This window comes from Carettochelys insculpta, chromosome 4 (genome assembly GCF_033958435.1).
Source record: "Carettochelys insculpta isolate YL-2023 chromosome 4, ASM3395843v1, whole genome shotgun sequence".
Lineage (NCBI taxonomy): Eukaryota > Metazoa > Chordata > Testudines > Carettochelyidae > Carettochelys > Carettochelys insculpta.
The window spans coordinates 22,256,961-22,274,258 of record NC_134140.1 but is presented as its reverse complement, the minus strand read 5'-3'; the positions used below and the strand labels follow the sequence as shown (position 1 = coordinate 22,274,258).

General features: G+C 43.8%; 1 protein-coding gene across 6 annotated transcripts in view; it reads right to left on the bottom strand.

Moving 5' to 3' along the window:
• The window catches only part of ACOX3 (acyl-CoA oxidase 3, pristanoyl), a 95,553-nt gene that overhangs the window by 14,113 nt on the left and 64,142 nt on the right, over positions 1–17,298 (bottom strand). The window contains exon 19 of one of the 6 annotated variants that reach the window (XM_074992422.1): positions 12,868–12,949. The exons of the other annotated variants lie outside the window; for them this stretch is intronic. Coding sequence (XP_074848523.1) covers positions 12,883–12,949 — 67 coding nt within the window. The 3' untranslated portion in view covers positions 12,868–12,882. Of the gene's footprint in view, positions 1–12,867; positions 12,950–17,298 lie in introns of those variants that run through there. 6 annotated transcript variants of the gene reach the window in all.

Below are 17,298 nucleotides of genomic sequence, written 5' to 3'. Positions count from 1 at the left end.
ATGTCCCTTGTTTGTTCTCATAACTGAGCAGGATGCCTTAATAATAGGATGTGTACTCCTTAATCCAACTTTGGGACAGTAATGTTATCTTTTAGAAAATATGGGATAAGTGGTGAGATGATTGGAATGTATCTGTAATGGAATAACAGATTTGGTCCAAATTATGAAACTACATAAATAGCCAAATGCTTTTGGACAATGTCGGAAGGGAAAACATCTGTGTCAGCTAAATTGCTGAGAACCACTGCTGTGTAAGCAATCTGACGTAATTTCATAATAGTGCTCATTATGCTCAGTCTAGCCTAGCACAAATCTAAATCAGGCAAATTGTTATACAGTGTTTGAGCAGTGTTTGAGTATATGAGTGTTTCAACAGCAGTCTTCTTGTCCTGAAAGACAGGCTGATACAGTACACAGGTGATGGCTGGTAAACTTTTGATAAAGTGATGTACAGATGTTTCAAACCAAGTCTCCTGAAAGTTCTATATGCTGGGACACTGATGATGAACAGGTGCCATCAAATCACTTCGTCAAAATTCTGGGCAAAGGCCATATCATATTTGAAAGTCGTAGGTAGACGGGAAACCAGGTACAGCTTGAACTTCTCTAATCTGGACCTCTTTCATCTGGCAAACTCCGTAATCTGGTGTGATTTTTGCTAGCCAGATGACCACACATCATGGGTATGGCCAAGTTTCGTGTGGTCCCAGAAAGCTTGTTTATAGCCACCAGTCCTGGCTCTCAGCGTTCAGTGCTGCTATTTAGCTGTAATTTACCCCTAAGTGTCTTCTCAGAGCCCAGTAAGCAGTGGAACTGTGGGTAACGTGTGACAATATTGACCTCCAGTGATCCAGCAAATTCTCTTGTTTGGCACTGGTCAGGTTCTTAGGGTGCTGGAAGAGTTTCAACCTGTAGTATAATTTCTGTGCCCCAATGCTGACTATTCCAAAATCCATTAAGTTGACACTCAGAAATTAATGTGTACCAGTTTAGGAGTCCAAGGTGAGGAACACCAGAATTTGATTACCTTTGCTCCTTCCCTTATTAATACTATTAAAGATAACAGATGAAGAAGGCCTTTCCAAAAGCACCATGTCAGCACATTGAAACGACAGATGACTCAGCATGAATGTTAGCCATCAATTATGTTCTGAGCCTTAGAATAAGAACAGGCATAAGGCTACAAAGTGGCACCATCCTGGCACCTTGTTGGCCCTATTGTCTACCTTCTCTATAGCATTCTGAATGTCACAGTATTTGGTTATTCAAGAACTCCTGAGTACTCACGGAGGCAATTAATTGAGTAAATCCCCTTGAAATAATGTTGTTTGGTATTTTTTGAGAAATAGATTAAATAGTGCTATTTACATCTTCAGAACCCTTCAAATGGGCTTCATAATGCAATATTACAAAAGGGCAAGTAGATGGAATAACTTGCTCAATGTCACTAATGGTGTCAAAGGCAACCCTTTGACATATCCATTCATAATGATGCTACAAAGCTCATTATCCATCCATAATGATGCTACAAAGCTCTTTTTCTTTGCAGCCCTCCACTGACTCCCCTTTCTCTGTTTCAACCAATATAAACTCTTTGACTTCACTTACAAGACCCTCCCTGGTCTACACCAGGGGCAGGCCAGATCCGGCCTGCCAAGCCCTTTAATTTGATTGGCAGATGCCCCTGTGGCAGGGTGCAGTGCTGCTCAAAGCAGCAGGCTGTTCCTTGTGTCTCTCTGTGCCTCAGAGGAGAGGGAAGGACTTTGTGTGTTGTCCCTCCCCCCAGCAAAAATCTCTCAGCTCCATTGGCTGGTTTCCAGCCAAATAGGAGCTGAGAGGTTATGCTGCAGGTGGAGGGCAGTGCATGGTGCCCTCCCCTCCTCCCTTGTAGTGGAGACCCATGTGGAACACCCAGCCAGGAGTGTGGGGTTGCTAGCTGGCAGGCAGAGAAGCTGGCCAGAGAGTGCTGCTGACTGGGAGCTGCTTATGTAAGCACCTCTCAGCCAGAGCCTTCCTCTGGCACCTCGCTCCCACCTTCCCCTCAACTCCCTCTCAGACCTCACACCTCCTTCTATGCTCCTTCTCCAGGCCAGGATCCTCTCCTGCACCCATATCGTCTCTCAGACCCTGCACCCAATCCCCTGCTCCAGGTCACAACCCCCTCCTTCACCCAAACTCCCTCTCAGACCCCCATACCCTCTCCTACTCCTCCCTCCCCTACCCCAATCTCCTTTCTGCACCCAGTCTCTGGTGTGGCCCTTTACCACTTACCAAAATCTTGGAGTGCCCCCCCCACATCAAAAATGATTGCCCACCCCTGGTCTGAACACACCCTATCTATAATCCTTCATCCACTTCTAAAATGTCAACTCCCACCTCCAATCAGACATTGGTGCCAGCTCCCCTTGCCACTTGTTAAAAAAATAATCTTGTTTTCACTTAGCTGGCCCTTATCTGTTGGCGAAAGGAGCTCCCAGCAAACATATGCACAGCACTTCTTTTCCTGCAAAAGATACTGCTCCCTAAGGCGAGGAACAACCTGAAGAATGCTAAGGGATCCCACAAAGAAAACAATGAAAGGTAAAATTTGTGGACTATTTCTTAATGCACATGGAAATCAGGTTCTGCTTTGGTATGACATCCACTCATGGGGAGCCCAGCAGCAGAACTGAAACAGGGATATCTGAGTAGCATGCTGTAGAAAAGGTCTAAAGCCTGAAGTACATGGGGGAAAAGCACAGTAGAATCACCATGTCTGATATGGAGACAGCTTTTAGTGTCTGCTTTGTGCTAGGTCTACCTATAGCCCAGGCAGTCAGCTCATTACAGGCACAAAAATTACAATTTAATTTCACAGATATTTTTAAAATTCCCTTTGTACACATTTCATTCGTAGCCTGTGCCAATTTTGAAAATATTGAAGTGTACAAGGTCACCCTTCTATCTGCAGTTTGATGCAGTCATAATGGTCAGGTTCTCGTGGAGATTGTGATACCTCGGGTGCTTTAACTAATACATGATGCCATGAAGGGAAAGTGTGAAAATTGCCTAATTTGATTTGATAAAGTAGTTTAATCTGGGACTACAAATACTAGTATGCATTAGTTATAATTAGAGTTGTTGTGTGGCATCTCTACAGGGCAGTGTGGGTGTCTTAAGCTGCGTCTACACGTGCACGCTACTTCGAAGTAGCGGCACTAACTTCGAAATAGCGCCCGTCGCGTCTACACGCGTTGGGCGCTATTTCGAAGTTAACTTCGACGTTAGGCGGCGAGACGTCGAAGTCGCTAACCTCATGAGGAGATAGGAATAGCGCCCTACTTCGACGTTCAACGTCGAAGTAGGGACTGTGTAGACGATCCGCGTCCCGCAACGTCGAAATTGCTGGGTCCTCCATGGCGGCCATCAGCTGGGGGGTTGAGAGATGCTCTCTCTCCAGCCCCTGCGGGGCTCTATGGTCACCGTGGGCAGCAGCCCTTAGCCCAGGGCTTCTGGCTGCTTCTGTGGCAGCTGGGGATCTATGCTGCAGGCACAGGGTCTGCAACCAGTTGTCAGCTCCGTGGATCCTGTGTTGTTTAGTGCAACTGTGTCTGGGAGGGGCCCTTTAAGGGAGCAGCTTGCTGTTGAGTCCGCCCTGTGACCCTGTCTGCAGCTGTGCCTGGCATCCCTATTTCGATGTGTGCTACTTTGACGTGTAGACGTTCCCTCGCTGCGCCTATTTCGATGTTGGGCTGAGCAACGTCGAAGTTGAACATCGACGTTGCCGGCCCTGGAGGACGTGTAGACGTTATTCATCGAAATAGACTATTTCGATGTTGGCTGCACGTGTAGACGTAGCCTTAATGTGTTTAATGTCTTTTGTGTTTAATGTTATTGCTTTATAAGTACCCTCCTCCAGTGAAAAGGCCAGGTACTAAAAAATGGAGAAGGGACGAAGGGCCATAAAAAGTGAAGGTTGGATGAATTCAAATTAGAAATAAAGGTAAAAATCTCTCACCAGTGAGGGTGGTGAACTAGTGGAGCAGGCCACTCTCTACCTCTTGTCTTCTGATCAAGACTGGATGCCTTCCTGGATGATCCGCGTTAGTTAAATCAGTTATTGTCCTCGATGTAAGGGAAACTGGATGAAATGCTCTGGGCTATGTTATGCAGAAGGTCAGGCTAGATGGTCTAATGGTCCTATCTGGTCTTAAATATCTATGAAACCATCCTGCTGAAGTTCTTGGGTTTGTAATGCTTCCTCTGGTGATAACTATGTAACTCCTGAAATGTTTTATCCTCCTGAATCATTGATTGGCACTCTCAACTCCATAATAAGTTAGACTTTTTTGGTCTGGGAATACAGGAGGATCCTTGTAGTCTTGGTTCAGTGAGCTGCTGGAAGGAGTCTGCATCCAGAACAAAGCACACTCATTTCACAAACCATACATAAATTAAGAACAGGAGTGTGGTGTGTGACAAGAGTAAAGGCCCTACAGTGAATTATCCTGGTGGGGCAGATGCTTAGAACCAGGCAAGATGATCAGGCTGCTCTGAGTCAGCATGCTCTCCCTCCTTTGGCTCCATGAAATCTGTGTCACTGACCCTTCCAAAAGCAGTCTGGGACAGCTGCTTGTTCCTGTGATGCTCCATTAAAGTGCAACCTAGGAATTAGTTTTGTTCTTCTTGAAGTGCAGGATACCACCATTGGCAGAGGTGATTAGGTACCATGTAAAGATGCAACCAGTGAACTTGTGCTTCTCTCAGGGTGCAGACAGAGGCACAAAGTGGGGCACAACTCCACTTGAGCCACGTTTGGAGCAACACCGGTTTACCACCAGCAGCTCATGGAGAGAAAGATGGTTCTAGTTGAGCCAAAGCCATATGATATCCTTCAGCAGCCATGTACTCTGCAACTGACAGTTCTGACAAATACATGAATTTTGCCTGCCTTATAGGGATAACTCAATTGCTGTACTGCCTGTGCCTAGCATACAGAGTCAAGATTTGCTTACCCATGTGCTCTCTACATTTGTATATATCCGCCCTTGTGGAACAGAGCAATTTCTGTGTAACCTGGAGGATGTTCTATTTATGAAGGTTTGTAGAAAGGTCAAAACAGACAAAACTGAGTTCTCCCCCTTTGTGGGTCAAAAAGAAGTTTGTAAGTGTGAATATTCTCCAGCACACTGATATGTTTTTCTTGGCTCTTGCTTTGGAGTCACCTTAGTGAAATCCAGCCAATGCTCTGTTCTTAACTTTTAAATATTTGAACTTTTACAGTTGATAAAAGACATTGAAAAAAGCCGTGTGTTTGTGTGGGCTTTCTATTTTTTAAAACTTTCTCAGATTAAAGATACTCAGTGAAGTATATTTCAGGAAAAACAATTTTAAATGGCACCAGCTGTTCTGAAAAGGAGATTTCACAAATGCTATACCACAATTTTTAGCCCAGTCGGTTAATTTGCCTTTGTTATATTCACTGCTACAGTAGTCCAGCTTCATTACATTCACTGCTGCATTGTATTCTGCTTTACATTAGATTCAGCAGTAATACAAATAACTAACAGGCTTGTATTTTGTAAGACATTAGTTAGGCAAATTAGTATAGCTCTTAAAGCCTATAATCTCCCCTTTGTACAGACTCACGGCCCAATGGAAAACCCTGAATTTTTGGGGAGTGGAAAACAGAGGGTTAGCATATCTGTAGATGTAATGTGTTTGAGACAGACACAGTTCTGTGAGGCCCACAGGGAGAGGGCTAGGGAATAAATAATCACGATTATCATGAGGTAAGGCTGACCAAGTGGAAGACTGATGGAAAAGAAAAGGTAACCTATTCTGGAAATGATCAGTTTTGCACGGTAACAAATCAGAAGAGGTAGCAATATGTTCCATCGCAGTATCCTGTCACAGAACCAAGTTTCTGTTTTACTCCAAAGCAATCCACTCGAACCATTATCCAGTCAGATCCTGACTATCAAGGTTTAACTATCTAAAGTATACCCACATTCTTGTTCACATTCCTCTGCTTAGGATTACAGTTAAAGTAATTGTTAGCGCATAAGAGACCCACCTCACAGAAATTATTCACACTATGGATGAAGCCAAACGAGTTATCCCCAGTTAATGAGAGATGGCACTGAGTCTTTAACGACTCTGGTGTGGAGACTGGATTGATGGGATGGGTTATAGATCAGGGAACATTGTGATTATTTTTGTTACACTAGGATTCACACAGTATAAATCTAACAAGCGTAACTAAACACCTAGACCGATACCACACATTGCTGGCAGCAAACATATATATACAGGTTGTACCTCCCTGGGCCAGCACCCTCGGGACCTCAGTGGTCCCGAGTGAGGGATTTTGCCAGACCAGGGAAGGTTAATGCACCCCAGTCCCTGGCCACTGTAGCTGGTCCCCAGCCCTCCGGTTGTAGCTCACTGCTGCAGCTGACCCCCTGGCCTCAACCCAGCATGGCTGCCAGGGGACATGAGCACCCCAGGCCCGTGTGGTTGCCAGAGGATGCCAACCCCCCCACAAGGATGCCAGGGGACACCACTACCTCTGGCTCTGCTGCCCTCTGTGGGGCTGCTGGCAGGCTAGCTCATCTTGTCCTTCTGCCCTGGGTCTCTGGTCTAGGAGCATCCGTGGTCCTGCTGGATCAGAGAGCGCTGGTTTTCGGAGGTGAAACTTGGGTCAAAAATATCATCTTTGATACTCTTTCTCCAACCCAAGCAGCAGAAATAGTGTTGAAATTGTGCCTACAGCCATCTGATCATTTACATATCACCTGTCAAAGGGGTATGTTTGTAGCCAATAGTGCTAACCTGTTTGCTTGCCTATAGCCACATATATTCTTACAGATCTATTATGTTGCCAAGATTCAGCTGTAATCAACATGCTGAATTAGTCTATAAGGTGACACAGGACTTCTTCTTGATTTTGATGATCTGTTGCTGCAACACACCATAAAACAAAATAGTAACTTGGGTATGATTCCCTAATGTGTTCAATTGTATGTGTTTTTCCTTGCTGTTGAACAGGAATTGTGGGTAAGAGCATGTTCTTTTCTCTATCTTCTGCTCCCTCAGAAAGAAAGGGATTCTGGATGCATTGGTTCATTTCTCCTTCATTAGCAAGGCTGCGTGGGGAATGCTCTTCTGATTGGTTCTTCACTTATTTGTGTTGTACCTGAGACCAGGCAGGGAATAAGGTCTGACGAAACCAGAAAACTGCATGGGTGTTTCATGTGGGGCCCTAAAAAGCTGAATGTGGCCTGGGTTGTGTAACACAGTGTTTACCTGCCTGTAGAACTACCTTTCCTGTATATTATTTTCCTGGGAGAGGTAATTTTTGATGCCATTGTAGATTTCTTGAAATACGCAAGACTTTGGTCATGATCTGTATCTACGCATATATTGTTGTTCCAGATGTGTGTTAAGGGATCTATCCAGGAGGACAGTTGGTTCCCTCCTTTATTCTGCTTGCTCATTTTGGGCTATAATTGCTGATAGTTTCATGTGTCCCAAACCCAATTTTTAAAGGTAAGAAGGCTACACTTTTTTTTGATTGAAATAGGATTAGAATCATGGGTAAAGAGGAAACGCTTACTCCTGAATTTTGTGAGTTGATGGATTTGTTATAACTAGTATTTTATTAATATGACATTATTTTAAGTCGGGGACATGCTATAATTCTCGGTGTCATCTCCAAGGAAAAAGTCATTTTTAAATACCACCAGCATATTCAGTGCTGTGTAAGACATAAATAAGCCACTCCCTGTACCAAGGAACTTGTCTAAAAGATCTACACAGAGGCTGCGTCTAAACTACCCCTCCCTTTTGGAAGGAGTATTTAAATGACAGGGCTCGGAACTGTTTAATGAGGGAATTTGTAAGTCTCAGGTTTATTTCAAAGCACCCATGTCTACATGGCCAGTTTGCGTTTTGAAAGCAGCACTTTCGAAGTGCGACTGGCCACCTTTATGCTAATGAGGCACTGAATATTCATATTGATGCCTCATTAATCAGTTCCAAGCCAACTCATTTAAATACTTCTTCCAAAAGGGACAGGTGATGTAGACAAGGTCAGATAAAAGAAAGGAGTAACTTGGAGGATGTGATTGTTAACCACGGGCTTGGCAGCAATGCAGCTAACGCAAGTCTTCAGGAGAGCTGTAGAGGAGAGGTTGGTGAAATAGCATGGGGAGAACTTTCTGTGCACAGGGGACAGCAAGGAGCAATGCAAGAAGATGAAGCAGATGATTCCTTGTTGTCATTTAGCATGGTGATTACTTAAAAAAATTAAAGACAGTAAATAGCAAAGACGCAGACACTTTGGGGACAGACGTTTCTTTAGTACTATGATAATTTTTTTAGTTATCAATTTGGAAAGAATATGACAAGGTGCAAGTTCACTTCAAGACTTTCACTTGAAGCTGTTCTAGCCAAACAGTGATATACAGTGAATAAAATCCTCATGGTACAGTTTGCTTGCACCATACTTCAGTCGACAGATTCATGCTGGGTGAAGGCTTAAAAAACACTGCCAGACTAAATCTAACAGGAAAAAGTCACAGGAGCCAGCAGATTTCCTGTTCACAGAGAAAACGTTACCCCCTCTTTGCACCATGAAAGAAATACTCCCTTACTGCATATTACAAGCCCATATAGCTTAAGAAAAAGAGAAGCTGTTTGCTGCTTTTTATGGAGAAGTAGTTCTAAACAGCCTGCTGTGAGCACGGCTGACCTCACTCCGTCTGTCTCAGATTATGTTCAGTCGCATATATATCTCATGCTCTGATGGTGACCCTCCCTCTTGAGCTCAGTATGCTCCATAAGCCCCCAAACGTAGTCATAGAGATTTGGGGCCTCACTCTCAGTTCATACTAATGAGAATAAGGAAAAATGAAACTCCAGTGGAGTCCTTGAAGTTACACATGTGACAAGAGAAACAGGCTGCTGGGTTTATAGCTTGTTGCATCAGAGAGAAGGATAATAATCTTGATAAATATACAATATGTGTTTTAATATTAAATCACCCACAAAGTCTGAAAGCACCATGACAGTGCCCCCCCTGCAGAAACACCCTTGGATGAGGCAAAAACACAGCAAATGGTGAGTGTCACCTATCAAAATTCATTATGCATATGCCTCAAGAAGGAGGAGCAGAGGTGAAAGCTGGGGAATCATTTCCTCTATCCTTCAGAATAGAATCCACTCAGATCCACACAGACTATGTCTGTTCCACTGAATTCCCATTGGCTCATCTGTCCTGTCCCCCTGGCAAATGGCAGCAGAGCTTGTTGCCAAGTTCCTGTTGTCTTGCAGCAAGGCTGTTCATGTGCTTCAAACAACGCTAACTCCTGCTAGGAGACCCAAGTGTTGAGCGGACTGTTGTGCCTGGGACAACAGAAGCTCCCATCTTCTCAAAGATTCAACCTTCTGTGAGAGGGCATCACCAGCAAAGACCCTGAGTGGAGCAAAGGTGGGTGGGAGGGTAGAAGCAGGCATATTTGTATTCTGGGTGAGAGTGTCTCACCCCCTCCACCTGGGCAGTAGGTCTAGGGTGACCATATTTCCCTGTCCCAAATACGGAGGGGCAGCTCCTTCTGGCTCCATCAAGCTCTGGGGAGCTGGGAAGGAGGCAGCAGCTGCCAGTGCTCTCCCAGAGCCTCAGGAGATGGAACCTGCTGGCCCTCCACTCAGAGCCCTGGGGAAGCCACTGCTGCCAGCACTCCCTGGGAGCCCAGGGAAGCAGAAGCTGCCCAAGCTCCCTTGCTTCCCTAAGGCTCCGGAAAGTGATTTCTGCCTGTAGCTGTACCTGGGCAGCTGGTGTCAGAAAAGGTCAAGGGGAGGGCCCAAATCTGGGACAATTTGTCACTTTTAAAAAATAAGTCATGCCAAATATGGGACCATCCCACCCAGTATGGGATGGATGGTCACCCTAAGTAGGTAAAGTAGAGGAGATACTCCTGCTTCTTGGGCAAGTGGAATTTTTCAGTGCCGGGAAAGGGGTATACAAGTACTTCAATGCTTTAAGAGGTGGTGCAGTCAGGCCTGCAGAACCAGATTGTCACAAAGGGAACTATTTTAATGTGTACTTTGTGTTAAGTATTATGAGGGAGTTTTACAGAGACACATATAACAGGGAAACAGGAGTAGCTGAGAGATGCCATGATGATATGATAGCTTAGGCTTTAGACCTCCTTAGGGCCCTTTAAATTGCCCCCTTTCTTGAGTGGCCCTGTCAGGTAATAGCCTTAGCTTCCTTCATCTCTCTCGGGAATGGACTCTTTGTTTCTGTCTCTGCAGGATCGCTGGGCAGCAGCCATCTGCTTCCCTATCATCGTAACATAACCTGCCCTTTAGCATTTGGTATCTGTGAACGCCTCATCTCTAGAGGCAGCTGATTAAGTGACTCATAGAATATTAGCATTAGAAGAGACCTCAGGAGGTCATCTAGTCCAACCCCCTGCTTAAAGCAAGGTCAACCCTACCCATGCAAATCATCCCAGCCAGAGTTTTGTCAAGCTTGGCTTTAAAAATGTCTAAGGATGAAGATTCCATCACCTCCCTAGGGGACTCAAATTGCTTGTTCAATAAACAACATTCTTTAGTCATCCATGGTACTCAGCGAGCAGTAAGAAAGGATGAGATGAGGAAAAAGCCTGATTCTTACCTTCTCTTACTGACATTTTATTATTCCGTTCTAAGTGTTGGGTAAGTTCTACTAAGTCACACTTCTCTACCAGCCACATATAGCAGTAGTTCTCAACCAGCCGTATATGTACCCCTGTGGGTATGTGAAAGTCTTTTGCAGTTGCATCAACCCATCTAGATATTGGCCTAGTCTCACATACAAAACTAGTCTACACAAAAAGCACCAGTGAAGCCAGTACAAACTAAAATTGCATAGACTTGTTTCTGTTCTCATATATTGTATGCTAAAATGTAAGTACAATATTTCTGTTCCACTTAATTTATTTTTAAAATTATATGGCAAAAATGGGAAAGTGAGCAATTTTTTCAATAAATAGTGTGCTGCGACACTTCTGTGTTTGTCTGATTTTATAAGGAGGTAGTTTTTAAATGAGGCAAGTAGTTTTTTCAGTGAGTAAGACAAATCAGACTCCTGAAAGGGGTACAGTTGTCTGGAAGGTTGAGATCCACTGCCGTGTAGCATCAGCTATCCCAGGTTCTGTCAGATTCTTCTCAAGCGTCTGCTTCCCACTTTGCACCCCAACCCACCCCAGGTAGAGATCTTTAAGATTTGGATATCCCTTTTAATCCTAGCTTCAGGGTTGGGAAGAATAAACTTTCCTAGCTTAGTTGGACCCAGGGGAGGGTGCATAGTGCCCTAGTTAATAGCATCCCCACAGTTTTCTCAAAGACCCTTAGTATTCTCTGTTATTGTCTTATCTTTGTCATCCTTACATTTCCTGTTGGCTTCTCTCTGTCAACAGTGTCCTTTGCTTTAACTCTATGCAGTCAGGCAGAATAATATGATCAGTGGCTCAGGTAACCTGTCTATGTATATGGCCCTTTTGGTCTCGAGAGATGGTGGTTAGCAGCGGCAGTGAGGATCCATGGACAGGGTTTGGGTCTGCATCTTCTCTCATGGCTTATCTGTCCAATATTAGATTTGCACAGTCGATTGCAATAACCACGTCAGTCTGTTTCCGAATTCTTGAGTCTGAGAGCTTTTCCTTCTAAGACGATGTTCTTTTGTATGGCTTCCACATGCACTATCGAAGGATGATGTGTCCTGTCGTAGCATGAGTCACCAAGTATTTCGATCTAATGATGTAGATTCTCAGGATTTCGGATCAATGTTGAATTTTTCATGGTGTTTTTGCATGTATCCTTGAATCTTAGCTTTGGTCTTCCTCTTCTCCTCAATCCACATGACAGTTCACCAAAGAGGATTTCTTTGGGTAAACATTTATCACCCATTCTTTTTACATGACCAAGCCATAGTAGTTTTCTGCTGTTGAGGATAGGTTTGTGGTGACAGTAGATCCAAGGTAACAGAATTGTTGAACCACATCTAATTGGCTGTTATCCAGAATGACACTGGGTCACTGAGGTATACCTTGAGTGAATACAACAGTTTTCTTCATGCTTATTTCATGGGAAAACAACTTGCAGGCTCTGGAAAGAGAATCCATCAGACTGTAGCATGTCCTCATTATGAATTATGAGCGCTGCATCATCTGTGAAGAGGAGTTCCTTGATGAGAACTTTCTTGACCTTAGATTTGGCCTTGAGTCTTGCCAGGTTGTAGAGAGAGCCATCTACTCTTGTGTGGAGAAATACATCTCTGTGTGAATTTTGAAATGTGCAATTTAGTAGAACTGAGAAGAATATGCCGAAGAGGGTACAGGCAAGAACACACCCTTGTTTGACTCCACTATTCATTGCAAATGGCTCCAATGTAGATCCATCATATTGCACTGTTGCTTTCATGTTTTCGTGAACGGATGGTATGAACTTGAGTAGGGTTGGTGGGCGGCCAATCTTGGTTAATACTCTGTATAGTCCTGATATATTAACTGTGCCAAATGCTTGTGTTAAGTCCATAAATGCTATGAATAACGGCTTTCCTTGTTCTTTGCATTTTTCCTGTAGTTGTTGAAGTGAGAAAATTGTGTCAATTGTTGACCTGCTGGCCCTGAAGCCACGTTGTGTTTCTGGATAGACTTGATCAGCAAGTTTTTGCAGGCGTTTGAGAATGACATGGGCAAATGCTTTGTCTGTAATGCTCAGTAATGAGATGCCTCTGAAGTTGTTGCAGTCACCCTTGTCACCTTTGTTTTTATAACCTGTCTGATAGCTCTAAAAATACTGTAGCTATTTTTCTTGTTCTCCATGTAAAGATTGCATTGTTAGACATGCTTACAGTGAGAGTAGATAGAGAGTGTAGACTTGATTTGTGCTGAGACTTGGGGGTGGACTTTTTTTCCTAAAACAAAACAACATGAAGATACCACAGCCTTACAATGAGACATATAGCTTGAAAATGTAACAGACACACCAGACTTTTGCAGACCTATCCAAAGTTACCAAACTAAGACAAATGTATTATTTAATGCCTTGTAAAAGAAGCACAGGGTTTTTAGCAATAATTAGTGCTGCAGTAGTAACTGAGTCTCTGCCTGTGATTTAGTACAGGATGCCAAATTTCATGATGTCTCTCCATGCTGCCATTAAACTCTGTAAATTAATGTTACTTGATGATTAATTCCAGCTACTCCTAAATGATCTCTACAAGAGCGCTCCAGAACCACTGAATAATTTGTGGCTCGATAAGAAAAGCACATTCCGTTAATATGAATATGCACGAATAGTACATATAAAGAGATGATTAATCATTGTTCCAAGTTAATAATCATTAAAACTCCTACACAGCCATATGGGAACCCAGAGTCACAAAAGGACTTAGATATCTTGAAAATCACCAGAATCTCTAAACCCTGGGTGAAGCAACTAGAGTCCCTATACAATGCAGATGGAGAAATAGAGAGTGGGGTCCTCTGAAGCCAATGGGAGATGTTGACGCAAAGGGAATGGCCTAAGCTTTGCTCCTTTACAGAATTGGGTGCTGATCTTTGTGTGAAAGTCATAACCAGGAACTGCACCCTAGAGTCAAAAGCCTAAGCCAGTCTTGTCTTCCTCACACCACCATATGGCTGGGATGGAGAGGAGAGGACAAAGAACAACAAGCCTCACTTATAACCTCTGGTTTAGTGGCGGGGAACTCCCATGAGATGTGGGTGAGCCAGTTCAGTTCCTCTTCTGTCTGAGGTGGTGAGGGCATTTTAATAGGTGTCCTGCCTCTTAGGGGGTGAGCCTTAACTACTGGGCTAAAGGGCATAAGAGAGCTACTGATGTCATTCTTACTCTGTCCGTTTGTGTGGCATCAGGTATGCTCTGAGCATGCCTGTTGGTTTGGGCCCTGCTGGTGAGATAGGCAGAAGAAGCCTGGTTTGAGGATCATGCTGACGCACAGGTGGGGGTTAAGCATCCAGCACTGTCCTCGTCAGCTACTTAAGCACCTAGGCGACCTTTACAGCAAAAATATAGGTGCCAAGTACATTCAGATGCCTACAGGCAGAGGCTCCAGACACAGGGGAAGGGGCCACTGCCCCTTTCTTTGTTTGAGAATCTGAACTTGACAGAAGTGTAAAATGAGGGGGAAGCAGGGAGCCGCTCATCAGAGTGGACTAGTGCAAGAAGTCCCTTCCCTAGTGGCATGACAGAGTGGCTGGGGTGTGTGTATGTGCAAATATAGGTCAGTAGGGTTGCAACCTGGTGCCTGTCCCTCTCTACCCCCGAGTTTTTCCTGTGCCCCTGCTGCAGGATTCAGCAGCAGCTGAGTGGGGATTTTGCAGCTTGAAACAGCACCTATACTGGTGTTTAGGCACCTTATTGTCTTGTGTGAGGCAGAGCCTCTGTACCCTGATAATTATTTAAGCCCAAGTTCTCACTGAACTCAATTGGAGCTAGATTCTAAATACCATTGAGGAGCTATGTCTTAGTCTTACAGACACCCACTAGTCTTTTTAACAAAATCATAGCTGCATAATATACACCAGAACAAGACAGCAGATCCTTCCTATCCCTTACTGTATGCAGAGACTTACTCTCAATTGCCTCAAAAAGTCCTGTCAAATGAATGGCTTTTCAACATGATGAAAGTCACCTAACCTGGGCTGTTTGAGTGCATGATCAATAATCCCAGAGGCATTATAGAGAACTGCCTCCTAAGGAGTGTCAACTTCAAATGCTTCTAATTAAGTCCAACGTGGCCTGGGGAGAGAGGAGTTCACTCAAATAGGTAGATTCTGAGCTTTATGCTAAGATGTAAGGAATGCGTCAGCAGGAGCTCAATACTGATTAAAGATTGGGGGAATGTCCCCTTTAGAGATCATTTGCAGGAAAATGCAAACGTGCATATGTAATATCTTGTAAACAAAGCCTGACGGGTAGCAGGTGAAGCCATGAGATTTCCTCTATTGTAAACAACATGCTGTTGTAAAGTCGCAATTTCTGCTATCACCCAGTGTAAGAATTGTGGAGTGTCACCAAGGCTTGAAGTTATTTGGGTGTGGGGGGTACTGGCAATCATCACTGCTGTGTAAGATATGGATGGCACCGGCTCGCTCCATCTAAGTATTGTGAGGTGAAGGGGGAAGAGATAGTGGTTGAATGAGCTGGCTGGGAGCCTTTTGACCATATAGATGTAAGACTGGTTTGACTAGTTCTCCCCCACTACTGTTCAAAGATAGATTTAAAGCTGGGTTTATTGTTATTTTGTAAGAATCCACCTTCATGGTTACTAACATGCTGTGGCTAGGCTCCGAGCTGAATACCACTATGAGCTGAAATCACTGGGTTTTGTCTACAGCAAAACCCACAAGACTGTGGGTAAATGGCTGGCAGAGCACAGTAAACAGGCGGTTGGCAGGAGTGAGCAGTGGGCCACAAATAGAAGCACCGGGTCGCCAGCAGGAGGGACAAGTGGGAGGCCGGTGGGGCAGCTGTCAGAGGCAAGTGGAACATTGGACCAGCACAAAGGTGGTATTGGGAATGCATCAGGCTGATGTCCCAGACTGGACAGAGTTGTAAGTGGGGTATTTGAAGCAGGGTATGGAGTATGTTTGGGTGTGTGCATTGGATCCTTACAGTATTAGTCTGATGAGCCTCACAGGCAAAGGACATTGTTCAAGTCACTTGAGCTGGGACAGTTACTTGAGGGTTGGTTATCAACTCCGGGTGTGGTATTTTCCCAAGCTTACGCCAACTGACTTTTCTGCATCTTTCATTCAAAGTTTCTTTTCTACATTCAGACTCTGTGTTTGCAAGTGGGGAAGCACTGCTTCTCCAATGTGCCCAGGGGTGTGTAAATTTCCCAGGCTACTAAGTCAGGGCTAGAGCCAGTTCTATGCGAGATGGATGAAAAGGAACCCCTAGATGTTGAACCTGGTCCTGGTTTCTGCCAACTCTTTCTGGCAGAAGGGTTACACACCTATAATCTAAACCTGTTCTGCATGAATATTTGAACAAGTCAAGGTTCCTATACTTACTATATATAAGGGTTAGGTGGGCTTATTAAACCCTTTTACCCATTCTTAGGCCTCTTTTATGAAATCTCCATATGAGACTCATTTTGCAAGCTTTGTGTGTTGCACCTTTTGCTTCCCATGAAAAGTGTTCCTTCAATTTGCACATAGCCCTTCCACCCATCATTTGTTTTTTTAATGTTTTAGCAAGCTAGTACTGGGAAAAGGGTTTGCTAGTCGGCTGCTTCAGTAGAGCCAAGCAACACATGCCAAAATTACTGTCTGTTTCTTGTTCTTACAAAGACAGAACTGTTATTTAGATTCTGTTATTTAGATTCTTTTTTTTTAGACAAAGCAGTAAATTTTAAAAGGATTACTGTAATATGGCTCAGAAAAATTCTCCTTGATAAGTCATATGTGCACTTGATGTGATGCACATGTAACTGACATTTTATATAAATGTTCAGAGCAGGGGTCAGCAACCTTTCTGAGGCAGAGGGCTGGTCTGGGTACTTGTGATACTTATTAAAGTCACTAATAGTCCAATTTACCACAGCTTAATTAATAAATAAATTAAGCTGCAGATCTTTACCATTTAAGTGGTGGGTGACTGAATTAGCATGGCTTTGAGCAAGCTCAAAGCATGGGGGATGAGGGGTGAGACTGATCTCCCACCTTGCATGCTGATGAAAATTTTTTGCGTGCCACTCTTAGCACCCATGCTGGGGGTTGCTGACTCCTGGTTTATAGGATCTAAATCAGTGCAGCCTGTCTTTTTTTTTTTTAAAAAGAGTATTTCATACAAACTAATCCAAATTTCAGAGTATTTCAGTTGTGGAAAGATGATATTTAAAAGTAAAATCAAATCTCTCAAATGAACTACATACAACAAAGTTAATTTTGGTGATTTCCTGAGTTACCCTACTTCCTCCCAACCCCTTCCTCCTTTCTGATAGTAAATTGTAAACTTCAGACTGTTTTCTTGTAACTTTGTCCAGCACTTAGCATGATAGGGATCTCAATTCAAATTAGGTGCTACACGATACTACTATTAAATATATTAAAAGGAGCACATGTGGGGGTATTTGAACTATGAATTAACTGGTAATAACTGACATGCCACTATCCCTCTCATTTCTCTGGATCAGAACAATCACAGGGTCATACTGGTGAGGAGTACGGGGATGCACAGTTCCCTTGGCAGTTGCTCAAATATTTGCTCATTAGTGTAGCAGAAATGAAAGCTCAC